This window comes from Cebus imitator, unplaced genomic scaffold (assembly GCF_001604975.1).
Source record: "Cebus imitator isolate Cc_AM_T3 unplaced genomic scaffold, Cebus_imitator-1.0 Scaffold214, whole genome shotgun sequence".
Taxonomy (NCBI): Eukaryota; Metazoa; Chordata; class Mammalia; order Primates; family Cebidae; genus Cebus; species Cebus imitator.
Window position 1 is genome coordinate 2,096,912 of NW_016107529.1, and position 20,385 is coordinate 2,117,296.

The 20,385-nt window shown below is 37.9% G+C and overlaps 1 protein-coding gene and 1 pseudogene across 7 annotated transcripts in view; both read right to left on the reverse strand.

Annotated features, from left to right (window-relative positions):
• EPS15 (epidermal growth factor receptor pathway substrate 15) overlaps window positions 1-20,385 on the reverse strand; it is a 176,475-nt gene that overhangs the window by 35,548 nt on the left and 120,542 nt on the right. For 5 of the 6 annotated variants that reach the window (XM_017548733.2, XM_017548731.2, XM_017548730.2 and 2 more), the window contains exons 17-21: window positions 17,142-17,255; window positions 16,481-16,571; window positions 13,383-13,418; window positions 10,967-11,100; window positions 5,673-5,739 (exon numbers count right to left, since the gene is read on the reverse strand). In XM_017548733.2, the coding sequence (XP_017404222.1) occupies window positions 5,673-5,739; window positions 10,967-11,100; window positions 13,383-13,418; window positions 16,481-16,571; window positions 17,142-17,255 (442 nt within the window). Of the gene's footprint in view, window positions 1-2,423; window positions 2,572-5,672; window positions 5,740-10,966; window positions 11,101-13,382; window positions 13,419-16,480; window positions 16,572-17,141; window positions 17,256-20,385 lie in introns of those variants that run through there. The other variant, XM_017548737.2, reaches the window with a different exon arrangement.
• On the reverse strand, window positions 17,403-19,362 carry LOC108318041 (annotated as a pseudogene). Its single transcript, XR_001831001.2, has 2 exons — window positions 18,346-19,362; window positions 17,403-18,205 (listed from the first exon to the last, which is right to left on the reverse strand). The product of XR_001831001.2 is annotated as an all-trans retinoic acid-induced differentiation factor-like (transcript).

Consider the following 20,385-nt stretch of genomic DNA (forward strand, 5'->3'; position numbering starts at 1 on the left):
TAGTAGAGACGGGGTTTCACCATGTTGACCAGGATGGTCTCGATCTCTTGACCTCGTGATCCACCCGCCTCGGCCTCCCAAAGTGCTGGGATTACAGGCTTGAGCCACCGCGTCCGGCCTTTTCTTTGCTTTTCATGTGGGCATTTATTGCTATATTTTCCTCTAGACACTGCTTTAAACGTGTCCCAGAGATTCTGGTATGTTGTGTCTTTGTTCTCATTGGTTTTGAAGAACATCTTTATTTCTGCCTTCATTTCATTGTATCCAGTCAACATTCAAGAGGCAGTTGTTCAGCTTCCATGAAGCTGTGTGGTTCTGAGTTAGTTTCTCAATTCTGAGTTCTAACTTGATTGCACTGTGGTGTGAGAGACTGTTATGATTTCCATTCTTTTGCATTTGCTCAGGAGTGATTTACTTCCAATTATGTGGTCAATTTTAGAGTAGGTGTGATGTGGTGCTGAGAAGAATGTATATTCTGTGGATTTAGGGTGGAGAGTTCTGTAAATGTCTGTTAGCTTTGCCGGGTCCAGGTTTGAGTTCAAGTCCTGGATATCCTTGTTAATTTTCTGTCTCGTTGATCTGTCTAATATTGACAATGGGGTGTTAAAGTCTCCCACTTTTATTGTGTGGGAGTCTAAGTCTCTTTGTAAGTCATTAAGAACTTGCTTTATGTATCTGGGTGCCCCTGTATTGGGTGCGTATATATTTAGGATTGTTAGCTCTTCTTGTTGCACTGATCCTTTTACCATTTTGTAATGTCCTTTGTCTCTTTTGATCTTTGTTGGTTTAAAGTCTATTTTATAGAGACGAGAATTGCAACTCCGTGGCTAATTTTTCTATGTTTTGTAGAGACAGGGTCTCACTATGCTGCCCAGGCTAGTTTTGAACTGAGCTCAGGCATTGCCCAGGCTGGTCTTGAACTCCTGAGCTCAGGTGATCCACTCACCTTGACCTCCCAAAGTGCTGGGATTACATGCATGAGCCACTGTGCCCAGCCCAAAGCAGTCTTAAAAAGGAACAACAAAGTTGGTAGTCAAATTTTCTGATTTCAAATCTTATTTCAAAGCTATAGTAGTTAAAACAGTGAGAAACTACATAAATATAGACCATATAGGTCAATGGAACAGAATCCAGAATCCAGAAACAAATCCTCACATATGTGGTCAAATAATTTTCAACAAACATGCCAAGAACAAACAATAGGAAAAGATCATCTTTATAAGAAAAGGTGATGGGAAAACTGAATATCCATATGCAAATGAATGAACTAGACTCTTACCTCGCACCATATACAAAAATTAACTCAAAATGGATTAAATATCTAAATGTAAGAGCTAAAACTATAAAACTTATAGGGGAAATGCTTCCTGACATTGGATTTAGCAATGCTTTCTTGGTTAAAACACTATAAGGCAACACCACCACCACAATAGATAAAATGAGCTACATCAAAATTAAAAACTTTTGTTCACCAATGAACAGCATTAACAGAATGAAAAGGTAACTCATGGGATTTGCAGGTTAATATATCTAGGATATATTAAAAATTCAACAAAAACCTGATTTAGAAATGGGCAGAGGACTTGAATAGACATTTTCCACAGAAAATATACAAATAGCCAATAACACATGAAAAAAATGCTCAACGTACTAATCATTAGGGAAATACAAATCAAAGCAATAAGATACCACTTCACACCCATGAGGATCCCTATTAAATAAAACAGAAAGTAGTAAGGATTGGCAAAGATGTAGAGACACTGGAACCACTGTGAACTGTTGGCTGGAATATAAAATGGTAAGGCTGCTGTGGAGAATAGTAAGCCCATAGCTCAAAAAACTAAAAACAGCATTACCATATGATCCAGCAATTCTACTTTTAGAATTATATCCAAAAGAATTGAAAGCAGGGACTCAAACAGATATCTGTACTCTCACATTCACAGCAGGATTTATTCACATAGACAAAATGTGAAGGCAACTAATTGTCCATTAATGAATGAACAAATAAGCAAAATGTAGTATATACATACAACAGAATATTATTAGGCCTGAAAAAGGTAAAAATTTCAGATACATTCTACAGTGTGAAAGAACCTTGAGGATATATGGTAAATAAACAAGTCAGTCACCAAAAGACAAATTCTTTATGACCCCACTTATATGAAGTACACAGAGTAGTAATGATGGTAGTTAGGGTTTGGTGAGAGGGAGGATAGGGAATTATTATTTAATGGACGCAGAATTTCAGTTTTGGAATATGGAAAAGTTCTTGAGATGGATGGTGGTAATGATTGTACAACAATGTCAATGTACTTACTGCTCTTGAACTGTACATTTAAAAAGGGTTAAAATGCCAAACTTTATGTTACATATATTTTACCACAATTTAAAAAAACTACTTATCATAACAAAATAAATAATATCTACCCACTGGACTCCCATTATATGTTCTCTGAGAAGAGCAGCTGGCTCATTTGTTCATTCAATAATATATGCCCAGGCGTATTTTCAGGTTCTTGGGTTATGTCAGTGAAAACAAAGGTCCCAATTCCTTCTGGAGCTTAATTTCTAATAGGATGAAAAGGAAACAGATAAGAGAAAAATAAAGTAATTTATATAATAAGATGGAAAGTAATAAGTTACAATGAAAGAATAAAAGTAGAGAATAGTCATGTGAGAGCGCTGAGTTGGGTAGGTAGTGGTACTTTTAAATGTTAGCTAGAGCGGCCAGAATAAGCTTCGCTGAGAAGGTGACATCTGAATTAAGATTTGTTGGAAGTATCAGAGATTATCATGTGAACATATGGAGAAGGATCATCCCAGGAAGAGGGATCAGCTAGTGAAAAAGGCCAAAGAACATGGGACTATCGTTTGAGCAGCAGCAAGACCAGCGTGGCTGGAGCAGAGTGAGTAATGAGAATAATGATGAGTTATCGTTAGAAAAGTACAGGCCACCATAAGGCTTTTACTGGATATAATTTGAAGGAAGAGTCAATAAGATAGCCTGATAGATTAAAGATAGAGGAAGAGCAAAAGAAGAACCAAAGATAATTCCAAGATTTTAGATCTGGACAACATTAAAGATGAACCATGAACTAAGATATGGGAGGTGCCAAGAAAAGCAGGTTTAGGAAGGAAAAATAGCTGCTTTGTGTTAGATTTATGTGTTAGACATATCTATCAGATATTCAAGTGGAGATGTCAAATAAATAATTGGAAAAATGAGCCTGGAGTTCAGGAAAGAGATGTGACCAGAGATAAAGATCAGCTTATCGATAGCATTTGAAGCCACAAAACCAGATGAGTTCCCCCAAGGGAGTACCGATAAAGAAGAAAAGAGGTCCAAGGACTAAGACTTGGGACAATACAATATTAAGAGGTTGAGAAAAAGAGGAAATAACAGCAAAGGGGATTGAGAAAGAATGACCAGAGAGGTAGGTAGAAAACCAGAGACCTCATTTGAATTGGGTACATCTAATACTACTACTTTAACCTTCTGAAAACAGTTTCATCTCTCCATGCCTGGATTTTTCTTGTCTGTACAGTAAACATAACACAAATTATCTAATGTAGTTGTTGTGAGAATTAAATGGGACCAAATAAAGAAAAAAGGATTAGCATGCTGACTGTTGGAACTCTGCAAGTGTTCAATAAATGGTAGCCATTATTATTATAACTAATGATAAATCTTAGCCCCCTCCTAAGCTACTACAGTCATTTATTCTACCTCTTTAGAGGAAATAAATTAGGAACTAGAATTTAAGCAGAAGGTCAACAGAGGTATTAGAAACCTTTAATGTAACACCATGTAACTTGGCTATTCCTCTATCTTGCAAAAATAGAGAAATAGCTCTTGTAAAAATGTGTTAGTTTTTCCTTGAATATGCCTTATATGTTCTGCCTCCATTCCTTGTTCACATTGTTCTCTTTGCTTCACATATTCTCTTTCCATATTTACCTGCTAAAATACTATCCCATGCTTTCAAGGAATACCACAAAAGCCACATTCCACTTTGGTATCATTAATGATTTATCCTTAATGTGATCTCCCCTTCCTTTAAATCTTTGCTGGTTTAATTAACTCTTATGGCACTTACCATTTCCTTGGTGTGGGCAATTATAAATGTATTAACCTTTCATTTTATTTTCTTAGGTTGTCCTTTCTAATTCTGTAATACCCCTAGCAATATAATTAGTTTAATTAATAATGAGAGTATAAAAAGAGCACATGCACTTTAAAAATATGTAATTTAACCACTGCTAATACAACAAGCCTTTTAGATGTCTCATTTGCTCTCATTCTAAGTTTTTATTTAAATCAATATCCAGCCCACATTAAATCTTACTTTCTATGTATCTCCTTTTTAAATTCCTCATTCTTGCTACTATGTTGGGAGTTAATTTCCAATCTGAAAACAATGCACTCTGCTAAATCTCATCTTGTTACAATTTGTTCATTGTAAGAAACTAAATCTGTAGAAGCTTTTTTTTTTTTCTTTTTACTTTTTTTGAGACAGAGTCTCACTCTGTTGCCCAGGCTAGAGTGCAATGGCACAATCTTGGCTCACTGCAACCTCCACCTCCTGGGTTCAAGCAATTCTCCTGCCTCAGCCTCCCAAGTAGCTGGGATTACAGGCATCCACCACCATGCACGGCTAATTTTTGTATTTTTATTAGAGATGTGGTCTCGCTATGTTGAACAGGCTGGTCTTGAACTCCTGACCAAGTGATCCACCTGCCTGGGCCTCTCACAATGTTGGGATTACAGGAGTGAGCCACCATGCCGGCCTCCTGTAAAGGCATTTCTACTATTCTTTTTCTATGTTCATAATCCCTAATTAGTCACAATTAATACATTTGAATACTGAACAACTCAACCTGGAAAAATAAAGTGATATATTTTCAGCCTAATATTAGAGTATTTACACATTTGAGTTTATTTTCCTCTAATTTTCTGCTCTCCCAAACAACAGCTAGTCTATCTATTTTCTTTCAAATGAACAGTGGAAAAGCAGAGTTACTTTGTTGAAGAAGCTTTTTGATTTTGTCAGACGTAATATTGAATCTTGGCTTTACCTGCTTCAAATCTTTTAAACTGTATGATCTTGATGAACACTGCTTAATGTTTTGGTCCTCAGTTTTTTTATGTTTAAAATGAGATTACTATTTTAAAAGGTTATTAAAATAATAAATAAAAAATTAGATACCCTAAATGAAGTATGAAGACTGGATGCTAAAATAACATTTAGCTTTTCTCTGTATTATTAACAGAACCCACTTGTATTTGTAAAGTAATTTGCATTTTCTATAGGAAGCCACTAATCTCTTAATTTAGATCAAGATGTGTAACAGCCAATGCTGACTTTGAAGCTGCCATGCAACACAGCATTTTATAAAGCAAAACATGTTTATTGGTTTTACTGATACTGGGTAGAGTACATATTCTAGTATAATATTCAACATGAACAATAAATAAAATAATTAAAGATAAAAGTAGAAAATGATACACAAATGCTTTTTATTGTTGGTAAATTACAATTGGATATAATTATGCAATAATTTTAAAGCCATAAATAACAGAACAAATATATTTAGAGACAAAGAAAAAAGAATCTTAAAGAAAAGAATAATGTTTTACGTTCAATGAAGTCGATAAATTATTTATTTACCTGAATCGCTTGCTGCAACAACTGTTCCACCAGGAGCAAAAGGATCATTGTGCTTCAATGTTTCCACCTAAACAAAGTATACAAAGCCAAGAATGAGAGGCAATACTTCATAGCTGAAACCTCATCACTACTCCAAAGAATGTATTCTTCACAATTCTAAATTAATTAAGGAATGCAGACATTAGCAACAAAGGTTTCCCCATAGTGATCTGCAATCTTACTAAATGGAAATAATACATATTATTTTCTAATCTTCTTTAACTGTGAAATATAACATCCATTCAGAAAAGTACATGAAACAGATCTATGGTTTAACAAGTATCAAGTGAACACTTGTACAGTCATCTCCCAGGAAACTGCCAATACCTCAGAAATTTTCATGTGCCCCTCTATACTCACAATCCTGACTTTGGTGATATTCATTTATTTTTTTCTTCATAATCTTGCTAGTTGTACAGATGTACACTGTTTTAACTTTTTACTTACTTTATTTTTTTGGAGAGAGGGTCTTGCTCTGTCACCCCAGCTGGAATGCAGTGGTATGATCACAGCTCACTGTAACCTCAAACTCCTCGGCTAAAGCGATCCTCCTGCCTCTCTCCTGCCTTAGCCTCCCGAATAGCTGGGAATACAGGTGTATGCCACCACACTGGGCAATTTTTGTTGCTATTTGTAGACATAGGGTCTTGCTATTTTCCCCTCAAAATCCTGATCTCAAGAAATCCTCCCATGTTGGCCTCCCAATGCACTGTGATTTTAGGTGAGAGCCACCACTAACCTTTTATCTCAGAATAATTTAGATTTACATAAGAGTTGTAGATTGGGCAGGGTGGCTCCCAGCACTTTGGGAGGCCAAGGTGGGTGGATCATGAGGTCAGATCAAGACCATCCTGGCTAACATGGTGAAACCCTGTCTCTATTAAAAATACAAAAAATTAGCCAGGAGTGGTAGCATGTGCCTGTAGTCCCAGCTACTTGGGAGGCTGAGACAGGAGAATCGCTTGAACCCGGGAGGTGGAGGTTGCAGTGAGCTGAGATTGTGCCACTGCACTCCAGCCTGGGCGACAGAGAGAGACTCTTGTCTTAAAAAAAAAAAAAGAGAGAGAAGAAAGAAGAAGGAGGAGGGAAGGGGGAGGAGGGGGAGGAAGATGGAGGGAAAGGAGGGGGAGGGAGAGGGGGAGAAAAAGGGTTATAAAGATAGTACAGAGTTCCCATACACCATACACTCTTCACCCAATTTCCCCTAATGGGAATATCTTACATAATCATGGTACACCTATTAAAACTAAGAACACTGGTACAAAAAATATAAACCATAGATTTTATTAGATTTCACAGTTTTTCCATTAATGCCCTTTTTTGATGCCAGAACATCATTTTGTGTTTAGAATCATACACTATTTTAATTCTCAAATATCCTAGTTCTTAATATTATAAAATGTTACATTTCTATTTTCTAATTGTTATCTAAAAATAATTCTGCATTCTGCCCCAGAAAGAAAACAAATATACACATACATACACACACACACACACTCACACACACACACACACACACACACACACGTGCACACATACACAAAGATAGCTTTCTGCTAAAAAGATCCCGCTGCTTTCAATAATAAGCTATGTAAAAGTCTGGGATCAAGAACAATTGGTAAAAGTGAGGATGTTACCAGATGCAAGAGATTATGGCTTTTAACTGTCTTCCTACTTTATTCGTTAGTTTTTAGTTATAATCAAACAAATTGTATATTTAGGAAGATAATTGAATTTCCTCTTTTTGGCAGGGGCTCTTTTTAAGAGGCTAGCTGAAAGACTTGGCAAACAGGCGAAAAGAGTGTGAAAAGAGTTTCTCAACATTTACATCCAACTCTGACTCATGGTTATCAATGTCATGGTATTATAGACTCTATTTCCAATTATCAAAAAGTTGTATATTACAAATAAATGTCAAATAATACTGCCAGGGCTTAATGTATAAATTTCCAAATTAAAAAAATGTAATTGTAGAAAGGTAATGTTAAATAGGACTTACCTTCTCTCTTTATAAAAGAGGATCCATTAAAACTACTAGCAGAAAGAATACTAATGAAATTTTTAGAAATGAAAACTATGAATGATAAAATGTAGCGACAGTATTAACTAACGCCAATTATACTATTATAAAACTAGTACACTAGCTTAGATATCTGCAGAATAAACAGCAATTAAAAAATTAAACTGTATCTACATAGTGAAATAACTTTCCATATTTCCTAATATGATAGTCATAATACCAGCGTGAGAGAAGGTCACTAACATAACAAGTCACCAAGTAGAGGTTGAGCACCCCTTATCCGAAATGCTTGGGATCAAAAGTATTTTGGATGTTGGCCTTTTTTTTTTGGATTTTGTAATATTTGCGTTACACTTACCAAGCAAACATCCATAATCTGAAAATGTGAAATGCTCCAAAGTCTGAAACCTTTTGAGGGCTGACATGATACTCAAAGGAAATGCTCACTGGAGCATTTTGAATTGGGAGTGCTCAACCTGTATTATTACTTCTTCTTTTTGAGAGAAGGAAAAACTAACAGGCTGTGTTTTTAACAACAGCTTGCAGATTTGATTTGCCATCACAAGGACAAAGAGAAAAAGCATGCCTACATGTATGTCAGGTTTGGTTTCTAGTCCTTCCTCATACACTGTGCAACCACCCTAAAAGGCCATTAGGATAGCAAGGGGAACAGGATAGATTGTACAGCCCATGAGGGAATAAGGGGCCACAAAACTGTCTTTATGCTATATTCAGTTTGATAACTGGGGAGTTTAGCAGGGCCAATTTAAAAAAAATTTCTAGACTATATTGGTGAAAATCTTAGATTCTGGTTACACGGACCAGAGTTTGAGTCTAGTTCTACCACTTATTAATTTACTACCAACTTAATCTATTTTTTTTAAATTGAGACAAGATCTCACTGTCACCCAAACTGGAGTGCAGTGGTGCAATTATGGCTCACTGCTTCCTTGACTTCCTCAGCTCAAGCAATCCTCCCATCTCAGTCTCTCAGGTAGCTGGGACTACAGGTTCATGCTATCACACCTGACTAACATTTTAATTTTTTTGTAGAGACAGTGTCTTGCTTTGTTGCCCAGGCTGGTCTTGAACTACCTGTCTCAAGTGATCCTCTGCCTCGGCTTCCTCAAGTGCTAGAATTAGAGGTGGGAGCCACCACACCTGGCCTCAACTTAACCTATCTAAACCTCACAGGATTACTGTGAAAATTAAATGAGACACTGCACATAAAGGAGATTGGCACTATCCCTGGCAGACAGAGGAAATTAGATAAACTGCAGTTATTATTACATTGCCAATTCGGTTTTTTTGTTTTGTTTTAAATGGTTAAATTACAAGCTGCAAGCAAGGACAATATTCCTTTAGAAAACTCTAAAGAAAAAGTCAGGGCCAGGCGTGGTGGCTCATGCCTGTAATCCCAGCACTTTAGGAGGCCACGGTGAGAGGATCACAAGGTCAGGAGTTCGAGACCAGTCTGGCCAACATAGTGAAACCTGTTTCTACTAAAAATACAAAAATCAGCCAGGCGTGGTGGCATACGCCTGTAGTCCCAGCTACTCGGGAGGCTGAGGCAGGCGAATCGCTTGAATCTGGAAGTCAGAGGGTTGCAGTAAGCTGAGACCACACCATTACACTCCAGCCTTGGTGACAGAGTGAGACTCCGCCTCAAAAAAACAAAAAAAAGAAAAGAAAAGAACAAATGGTAGAAAAATCTCATAGGGGAGAGGACAAGAGGAATGTATTCATTTTTAAATTCCTGATTTAGCTTTCTTGCTCTTTAAATGATGGAGAATGAGAGGCTAGAATAAGAAGGTGAGAGGAGAATAATTCCAGTGGCAGCAATTTTAGAAGAATTTGGGAAATGGTTCCACTATGTTAACTAAGGCTATAGGAAAACAGAGTATCCAGTAGCCCACAGAAACCACAAATATTCAGTTACAAAGGTATCTGTCCAGTTTTCATTCAATGGAAAACACCAGTTGTAGCCAAGCAGCTCTTTACTGAATACAAAGAAGCAACATTCAATAATATAAACCTATTATCTTTAAAACAATCAATTACTTTTAAAAGGAAATATTCTTAATTTGAGAGTACTAGAAGACAAATTTTGTTGCTTCAAACGCCTCTCAATTAACTAGTCCTTTATAGGTTCAGTTTACCTACAGACAGGAAACTGCCGCCTCAAAACAAAGTTTAAAAATACAAATTAAGAAGCAAAGCTAAAAACCTGCAAAACCATTCCCAATTATTGAAATTGGGTCATGAATACATGGAAGCTTGTTAAAAATATTTCATTATTCTCTTTTGAGCATCTATAAATATCCACGATATAAAGATTTTTTTAAAGCCCCCAAATAAAAAAAGCACTTAGTTATAGGATCTTAAACATGTTAAATTTTCTAAATCTCAGTGTCCTTATTTTTAAAATAGGGATATTAAAACCTACTTTGCAAGGGTGATATAAAGATTAGAAACAATGAATGTAAAGCATACAGAACTACCTGGATCAGGCACGTGATTATTAAACAGTGATTGTTGTAGGTATGTACATTCTCAAGAGACCTTAACATTTAGTGGGAATTTGTACTTTATAGAATTAACATTCCAGATGTGTCTGGTGCTGGTTTTTCCTTTCCACGTTTAATGCTTCCTTCAGGAGCTCTTATAAGGCAGGCCTGGTGGTGATGAAATCTCTCAGTCTATGAAATAACATAAATGATTTTATTTTTCTAAAGTTCCTTTTAAAGTAATTTTCATTATTGCAATAATACACCAAACATTTCAAAAAAACTTTATGTAAGATTGGCTTATAAATTCCCATCACTTTTAATATCCTCAATAGTATAAGATTTAGTCTCCTGAAAGATGAACATCAGTCTACCTGTTCACTTAATTCCAGTTAATTCCAGTGGGTGATCAAAATATGAAATACCAGTATGAACCAAAAACTAAATGAATTGGGATGAAACTAAAATTCTTTTTTTTTGTTTGTTTGTTTTAAGACTAGCTAAGTGCAGTAGTGAGAAGGAGGGAAAGGGTAGAACAAGGAGTTCAATCTGTAACTGACTGTGAACAATCGAGATAACACTATGTTCGGACCAGCTGGGACTAAAATTCTTATATGGCCCGTAAGAAGTATCTAAATGAGGATTCTTTCATCACTATGTATTTCAAGAAACTTGCTTAGGACACTTATTATCCATTTAACTTAGCAGTTTTTAATTCTCCCACTTACCGATGTAATACTGCTATTGTTGGTTGCACTGAAAGGGTCAGTGCTTGACGTGGCAAAAGGATCAGTAGATGGCCTGAAGAAACAGTCTGATGCAAATGGATCTGAACCTTTAAAAGGATCACCCCCAAATGGATCTGAAAAAATAAAGCATGAATAGAAAAGACAAAAAAAATTACCGCACTAAATTTCTCATCACCTGAAGGTATGATCATTGCCTTAATTAAAAGACAGTTTGGGGCCAGGTGCAGTGGCTCACGCTTGTAATCCCAGCACTTTGGGAGGCTGAGGCGGGTGAATCACTTGAGGTCAGGAGTTCAAGACCAGCCTGGCCAACATGGCAAAACCTCCTCTCTACTAAAAAATACAAAAATTAGCCAGGTGTGGTAGTGTGCACCTATAGTTCCAACTACTCAAGAGGCTGAGGTGGGAGAATTACTTGAACCTGGGAGGCAGAGGCTGCAGTGAGCCAAGATCATAACACTGCACTTCAGCCTGGGTGACAGTAAGACCCTGTCTCAAAAACAAACAAACAAAAATCAACAAACAAAAAGTTTGGGCTAGGCATGATGGCTCACACCTGTAATCCCAGCATTTTGGGAGGCTGAGGTGGACCAATCACTTGAGCTCAGGAGTTTAAGACCAGTCTGGCTAATGCGGTGAAATCCTGTCTGTACTAAAACTATAAAAATTAGCCAGGCATGGTGGTGTGCGCCTGTAATCCTGGCTACTCAGGAGGCAAAGGCATGAGAATAATCTCTTGAGCATGGGAGGCGGAGGTTGCAGTGAGTTGAGATCGTACTACTTGTACTCTAGCCTGGGCAGTGGAGCAAGACTGTCTCAAAAAAAAAAACCATAAAGAGATGGCCGGGCCCAGTGGCTCATACCTGTAATCCCAGCACTTTGGGAGGCCGAGGCAGGCAGATCACCTAAGGTCGGGAGTTTGAGACCAGCCTGACCAAAGTGGAGAAACCCCGTCTCTACTAAAAATACAAAATTAGCAGGGCATGGTGGCACCTGCCTGTAATGCCAGGTGCTCGGGAGGCTGAGGAAGGAGAATCACTTGAACCCGGGAGGCAGAGGCTGTGGTGAGCCGAGACTGCACCATTGCACTCCAGCCTAGGCAACAAGAGCAAAACTCCGTCTCGAAAAACAAACAAACAGCAACAACAAAATAATCAAAGAGACACTTTGAAATCCTGTACAATTGGCTGGGCATGGTGGCTCATGCCTTTAATCACAGCACTTTGGGAGGCTGAGGCAGGCAGATCACCTGAGGTCAGGAGTTCAAGACCAACTTGACCAAGATGAAGAAACCTCATCTCTACTAAAAATACAAAACAAACTATCCAGGTATAATGGCTCATGCTGGTAATCCCAGCTACTCAGGAGGCTGAGGCAGGAGAATTGCTTCAACCTGGGAGTCAGAGTCTGCAGTGAGCCAAGATTGCGCCATGCACTCCAGCCTAGGCAACAAGAACAAAACTCCATCTCGAAAAACAAAGAAAAAAAAAGAAATCCTGTAGAATCTAAGCTGAGTACTTTTTATTTCAGAGATTCCTTTGCAATTCTGATAAAAGATATAGAAACTTTCACCTAATAAACTTATTTTTTAAATTAATATATAATTTCAAGGGATCCAATCTTAAGTCCCCTTACTCTATGCTATCGTAACTAAAGAAAACACAACAAAAACCTCTAAATGTATTTCTCTCTCTGAGCTCAAAGCTAATAGCCAATACTTTAGAACAGGTTTGGAACACAAAACTACATGGTAAACAAGATTTGCATTATTCTAATGAAAATTCCTAGAAAAAGAGTATCTCAAAAAGCCTGATGTTTTAGTAATTCTTCAAGATCCTCTTCCTCCAATCACATGTGTGGGCCATAATCTTAGGAAAACAAAATTACATTCTAAAGCCTGAAGTAGTACAGATCATTATGTTCACCTAACCTTCAGTTAATAAGGAGAAATCAGAATAAATATTAAAAGCACCAAAGACTAAACACTAATGTCATTTTCAAAAAAGTAAAGCTACTGGGCACAGTGGCTCATGCTTATAATCCCAGCACTTTGGGAGGCTGAGGCAGGAGGACTGCTTGAGCCCAGGAGATCAAGGCTGCAGGGAGCTATGATCACACACACTGAACTCCAGCCTCAGTGACAGAATGAGGCCCTGTCTCAAAAATAAAAAACAAACAACAACAACAAAAAACCTCACCAAAACAACAACAAAAACAGGAAAAATAAAAGTAAAGCAAAAATTTATTAAGCAAAATCACAAGAATTACTACTCTCTTTCTGAAAATGCCAGGATAGAGCATCTTACTGGGGCTTCAGTTTCAAACCTAAATAACATAAGCTTATTATTAAGCAGAAATGAATTAAAGCTAAGATGGAACTCAATAAGATACTGACCGATTTTTCCAAAAGGATCATCCTTGAAAGGATCACCTGTGATAAAATAAACACACAGAAATCAAAATAACAATATTTACTGTGGTGGCACTATTACTTAAAGGGCAACTTTAAAACAAAAGCAAAGCAAAGTTTATTTCAATAACTTCACTTCAAAGTAGATAAAATAATGAATGTCATTGACTTAAGAAATATACAGCCAACTACACTTACCTTCATCACAAGTTGAGGTTGCAGATGGAGGGGAAGACAGGCATTACAGCAAAAATGTTACTAACAAAATCTCTACTTTTCATAAGAGTACTGGGAGGGCATTATCATCACGAGTTTAGAAATAAAGATATTGGGAGGCCGAGGCGGGTGGATCACGAGGTCAAGAGATCGAGATCATCCTGGTCAACATGGTGAAACCCCGTCTTTACTAAAAATATAAAAAATTAGCTGGGCATGGTGGCGCGTGCCTGTAATCCCAGCTACTCAGGAGGCTGAGGCAGGAGAATTGCCTGAACACAGGAGGTGGAGGTTGCAGTGAGCCGAGATCGCGCCATTGCACTCCAGCCTGGGTAACAAGAACGAAACTCCATCTCAAAAAAATTAAAAAAAAAGAAATAAAGATACTAAGCTTTACTGAAACAACAACAACAACAACAACAAAAAATTCTTACAGGATTGAAGACTCCAGAAATAAATCCTTACATTTGTGGCCATTTGATTTTTGACAAGAACACAAAATGGAGAAAGGACAGCCTTTTCAATAAATGGTGTTAGGACAACTGGATATCCACAGGCAAAAGAATAAAGCTCGACCCCTATCTCACATCATATACAAAAATAAACTTAAAATGGATCAAAGATCTAACTGTAACAGCAAAACTATAAAACCCTTAGACAAAGAGATCATTAAATCTTAATGACTTAGGTAATAGTTTCTTAGATTACACCAAAAGCACAAGTGACAGAAGAAAAAAATAGATAACTGGACTTCACCAAAATTGAATAAGCATCTAGAAAGATGTTCCACATTAGTCAGTGGCAAAATGCAAATCAGGCTGGGTGCGGTGGTTCATGCCTGTAATCCCAGCACTTTGGGAGGCCAAGATGGGCGGAACACGAGGTCAGGAGATCAAGACCATCCTGGCTAACATGGTAAAATCCCGTCTCTATGAAACACACAAAAATTAGCCAGGAGTGGTGGCATACAACTGTAGTCTCAGCTGCTTGGGAGGCTGACTCGGGAGAATCACTTGAACCCTAGAGGCTGAGGTTGCAGTGAGCCAAGACTGCACCGCTGCACTTCAGCCTGGGGAACAGAGCAAGACTCAGTCTTAAAAACAAAAACAAATCAAAATCACAATTAAGATACCGCTTCATACCTACTAAGATGGCTATAATCAAAAGGATAATAACAAGTGTTGAAGCTACGGAGAAATTGCAACTCATATATGACACTGTTGGAAATGTAAACAATGCAGTCTCTTTGAAAAACAATCTGACTGTTCCTTAACCAGTTAAACATAGAGGTACCAACTAAACTTCCAGTTACCATGTGATGTGATATATACGGAGAAGAAATAAAAACATATATTCACACAAAAGCTTGTACACAAATGTTCATAGCAACATTTTTCATGAGTCAAAACAACCTGAATGTCCATCAACCAATAAATAAGTGTGAAATATATTCATCCAATGAAATATTTATCAGTAAAAAGGAATGAAGTACTGAAACATACTACAACATGGGTGAACTTTGAAGATATTATGTTAAGTAAAAGATTAAAAGAGGGCGTACATAAGAGTATACATGTAATTTGAACACATTACATATAAGAACATGTTACACATATGTTCTTGTATGAACATATTATATAATTCCACAAATAACCAAATCTACAGAGACAGAAAGTAGATCAGTGATTGCTTAGGGACAGGGACTGGGGGGATGAGAAGTGACTGCTTTTGGGTGTTTCTTTATGGGGTGATGAAAAAGCTCTAGAATTAGATTGTGGTGATGACTACAAAACTCTGTGAATATACTAAAATCATTACATTGTAAACTTCAAATATATAATTTATGTATCTTTCAACACTTTATCTAATAAAACTGTCTTTTAAAAAAAGAATTATAATATCTGAGCTCATTTCTGTCACAACCCTAAGTAAATTATTTTGCCGGTGTGCCTCAGTTTCTCATCTTTATAACGGATATAAATTGATCTATCAGTTTCAGAAGTTAATTTTGGAAATAAAATTAAATAAAATAAATATTAGACATTTTAATTTATCAAACATGTTTCTTCAATAAGACTGTATGGATCTTAAGGGGTGGGATCTGACTTCAACTCTGCTACAGTTTCTACTGTTTTAAAAGCACTGTGTTGGCATTTTTAGTAAACAATTGCTGGCTGACTTAAGCAGCCCAGTCTTGCGGCTCACCTGAGGTCGGGAGTTCAAGACCAGCCTGACCAACGTGGTGAGACCCTGTCTTAAAAAAATAAAAGAAAAGAAAAGAAGACCAGTCTTCTTTATTGGTCTATAACAGTTACTTTTTTTGGTTTTGTTTTGGGGTCCTTATTCTAAAGAAGAAACACATTCTTAATGAGGGAATCCTAAGGCATAATCAAAGGCTTGGTCCCAGGATTTAGTTGCCTGTGGAGGATAACTACTAGCAAGTCTAGGCATATAAACCCTCACTCTCACCTCTATCTTTTATTGTAAAAAGTAGGCTATCAGGCCAGGCATAGTGGCTCATGCCTGTAATCCCAGCACTCTGAGAGGCCAAGGCAGGTGGGTAACTTGAGGTTAGGAGTTCAAGACCAGCAGGGCCAACATGGTGAAACCCTGTCTCTACTAAAAATACAAAAATTAGCTGAGCGCAGTGGTGCACACCTATAGCCCCAGCTTTTCAGGAGGCTGAGACAGAAGAATTGCTTGAACCCAAGAGGTGGAGGTTGCAGTGAGCCAAGATCACACCACTGCACTCCAGCCTGGGCGACAGAATGAGACAGTAGGATATTGAAACAGAAGTCTTAATTCTTAGTTTATATATTAAAAAGCCTTTTTTGGGTAAATCTATAACATGAAAAAAGAGTACTTACTGCCAATGAAAGGATCAGACTGGAAAAAATCCAAGTTTGTATCTGCAACTGAATCTGTCAGTGAACTTGAGTCTACATTAAATGGATCTTCCTAAAAATAATTTTAAATTAAAAAAATATATATTTAGAAACCAAAATTTTAAAAGGTAACATTTTAAAATGAAATAACACACATTCAGGTCATACATATGCTTTGAAAAAATCAACTGATGGTAATATAACAAAAATTTATCTAGTCATAAAGCACATTTAACACACTTTTCTCTTTCCTTCACCTAAAATAGTGTATAATACCTAAGGAAAACAGTGATAAGGACATTTTTTTAAAATATCATTTAATTTTTAGAGATAAGGTCTATGTTGTCTAGTTCCTCCAACTCAGGCTCAAACAATCCACCTACCTCAGCCTCCTGAGTAGCTGGGACTGTAGGCACTTGCCACCACATAAGAACATTTATTTATTTATTTAATATGTATAAATTCAAGGGGTACAAGTGCAATTTTGTTACATGGCTATATTGTCTAGTGATAAAGCTGGGGCTTTTGATGTATCTGTCATCTGAATAATGTATATTGTACCCATTAAGTAATGTCTGATCATTCACATCCTCCTATCCTTCCACCCTTATGACTCTCAATGTAAATATAAAATTATTTTTACCTCTTTTGAATGTTTGTTATTGTCGAATTCAGGACAAACCTTTTCATTAACAGCTGCAGTCACCTCATTTTCATCAGTCACACCAGAAGGCAGTAGTTCAGGACTACTTCTTGCCTAATAAAATATTAATGCAAATAGATTAACTATATACTTTTTGACTTGGCAGAGTAAACTAATAAAAAATTACTTAAAAATAAAAAAAGACAAGCAGAATGTATTCGTCAAATATTTTCCCCTTCTATAATTTTTTTTTTTTTTTTTAAAGAAAAAAGTGTTTATTATAGACAACAACACAAATGGGAACTGGTACTTGTCTACACCAGGGGAGTGCAATTTTTCAACTTCCAATAGCGGCCTCAACCTTCAGGCAAATCCACTGGCCAAAGATGCCTGTCTAGGAAGCAGAGCTCCCTGGATGGGCTAACATACATCAGATTGATCTTAGGTCAATGGTAAGACCTATGTGGTTCATGAAGTCTTGGCTTTTCAGCGTTGGGTCCCCTAAAACAGAATGGAGATGGATAGAGTGGTGGATACCAGAATCCCAAAGAACATAAGCAGTGAGAACGAGCCCTGGCACATATACTTATATCTGTGGAAATCATCAGCACAAACACACTGCAAAAATACCTGGACCATCAGGTACACAAGATCCATTCTCAGGACACATTTCTGGGTTCCCAGTGTTATTACAAAGGTTTTTTTGACCTTGACAGATTTGGTTGTCTATATAAGAGGTGGCAGTATTCCAAGCATTAATTCCTTCAGGACAGTTGACATCTGTCAACTGTCAGTATCAGAGTCTGGAGCTGAGTAAAGCCACGGAAGGTGTTGACCAGGTCACCTTTGACAGAGTTTTCTTGCAGGTCTATGATGACAGTGGTACGTGCCTGATGAAAGTTTGGACCAGGGTCCTCCAGAGAACAGTTCTGGAGATCTAGCCCCAAGATGGTGCCCTTCTGATTCAGGTAGCAATGGGCATGCAGCATTAGCTTTCGTGTTGTTTTACAACAAAGGGCCACTTTGGACAAATTTTGCACACTCCAGGGACACTGGGTGCATACCTGGCTGGGCAGGGTCGGAAAGCGTCGGGGATGAAATCAGAGCTGCAGGCCAGCAGAGGGGAAGAGGGAACCGCAGGCAAGCACAACACATGGCTGGCCATCAACCCTGCTTCAGCTCGACCTCAAACTTGCTTCTGTACCTCGGGCAGCGCCAGAGCCCTTTCCACGCCCAGAGCAAGGAGCAGGGCAGCAGCCCAAAGCACCAGGATTGTAAGACTACCCAAGCTGCGAGGCACCATTTTCCAAGGCCTATAATCTTTTTTAGGGAAATGGTGTCATCAAGCATCAAAGTCACTCATGTTAGAAACCTTCAGGTCATCTTTAATCCCCAGTTAGAATAAGACTCCAAGTCTTGCTCAGTCTACCTCCTACTTCTTTTTCAAATCCTTGCCTTCTTCTCCATCCTCACTGACACTATCAATCACTTACAGTATCATCATCTTTGGTTCCAATTACTACAGCAGTCTTCCTTCCAACTGCCTTCCTGCCTCCAATACGTGCCCTTCCAATCTCTTATTATTATAGCCAAACTAATAGCTTTAAAACGTGGATGTGATTGTGACCCTTCCGGTTAACAGTCCTTCAGTGGCTTCCCATTGTCTTCTTCATTTAGAACAGTAGGTGAAAGACTTAAGAAGTAGTAGGGGCAGTATCTATTTCATACAGCCCTTATCTGTTTGAAGGATAACCTAGTAATCTGCCTTTTGTGGCTGAAAGAATATTGTATAATACATACATGACTGCACTGTCTAAATAAAATCAAGTCTGTTAACTTTTCACTTTTAGTATCTCTCAAACTTCTTCTCATTATCCCTCCCATTACTGCTTAAATTTAGGCTAAAACAACTCTCACACAGACTATTCCAACATACCTCTATGGATACAGTCTCACTCTCTAATCCATTTTCCACATTTCTATAAGTTTAATCACATCACTTCTTGCTTAAAATTCTTCAATGGCTATTCATTGCAGTAGGATAAATCCCCCAATGCTTTAAGATGAATCCAAATTTCTCACCTTCTGGCACTTTCTGACCTAAAAGTCATTTTTATCCAGGTGCACGTGACAATCACCCAGAGGTTATCTTAATTTTTTTTTTTTTTTTTTAAGATGGAGTCGTGCATTGTCACCCGGGCTGGAGTGCAGTGGTGCAATCTTGGCTCACTGCAGCCTCCGCCTCCCAGGTTAAGCAATAAGCAATTCTCCTTTGCCTCAGCCTCCCAAGTAGCTGGGATTACAGGTGCCCGCCACCACTCCTGGTTAACTTTTTTGTATGTTTAGTAGAGACGGGGTTTCACCATGTTGGCTAGGCTGGTCTCGAACTCCTGACCTTGTCATTCACCCACCTCGGCCTCCCAAAGTGCTGGGATTACAGGCATGAGCCACTAGGATCAGCAGGATGTGTTTTAAAAATATACATATTTGGCTCTATCCTAGAAACTAGTTCAACAAGTTTGGAAAAGGGATACACATCTATACTTTGATAAGCAACAGAGGTAATGCAGATGTCCACTAGGAGCACCTCATCTCTTACCAATACCCTCTCCACAATCACAAGATATCCTTCAGAACTTCTCAAGATTCTGTGCTGCATGTATTCTTCTACCTTGTACCTATATTAATACTGTTTTCTCTGGCAGGAGTGTATCTCTTCTTTGCTCAACCCATTCTCACTTGTCAAACCTCACTTGCAAAGCTTTCCCCAACAAAATCTGTATGAGCCCCCTCCAAACTGTCCTACCTAAAAATTCTGTACTTCCTGTAGCACAGCCCTTTAACACAGCATTACACTACTACACCGTATGCTGCTTGAAGGAAAGATTAAAGTCTCTTGTCTATGTTGCTCTTATATTATGTAATACAGCACTCTTGCACATAGTTGGTACTCTGCAAATAATCGGTAAATGAATGTCCTCAACACTACATAATAAAAAATTATTTTAGTTTTGGGTGAAGGTACTTAAAAAAAAGTTTTACTCTACAGAAATACTATTTTAAAAACAGGCTCTATAAAAAATAAATCAGCTGGCAGGGCACGGTGGCTCATGCCTGTGATCTCCGGACTTTGGAAGGCCGAAGCAGGTGGATCATCTGAGGTCAGGAGTTCGAGACCAGCCTGGCCAACATGATGAAACCCTGTCTCTACTAAAAATACAAAAAACCAGCTGGGCCTGGTGGC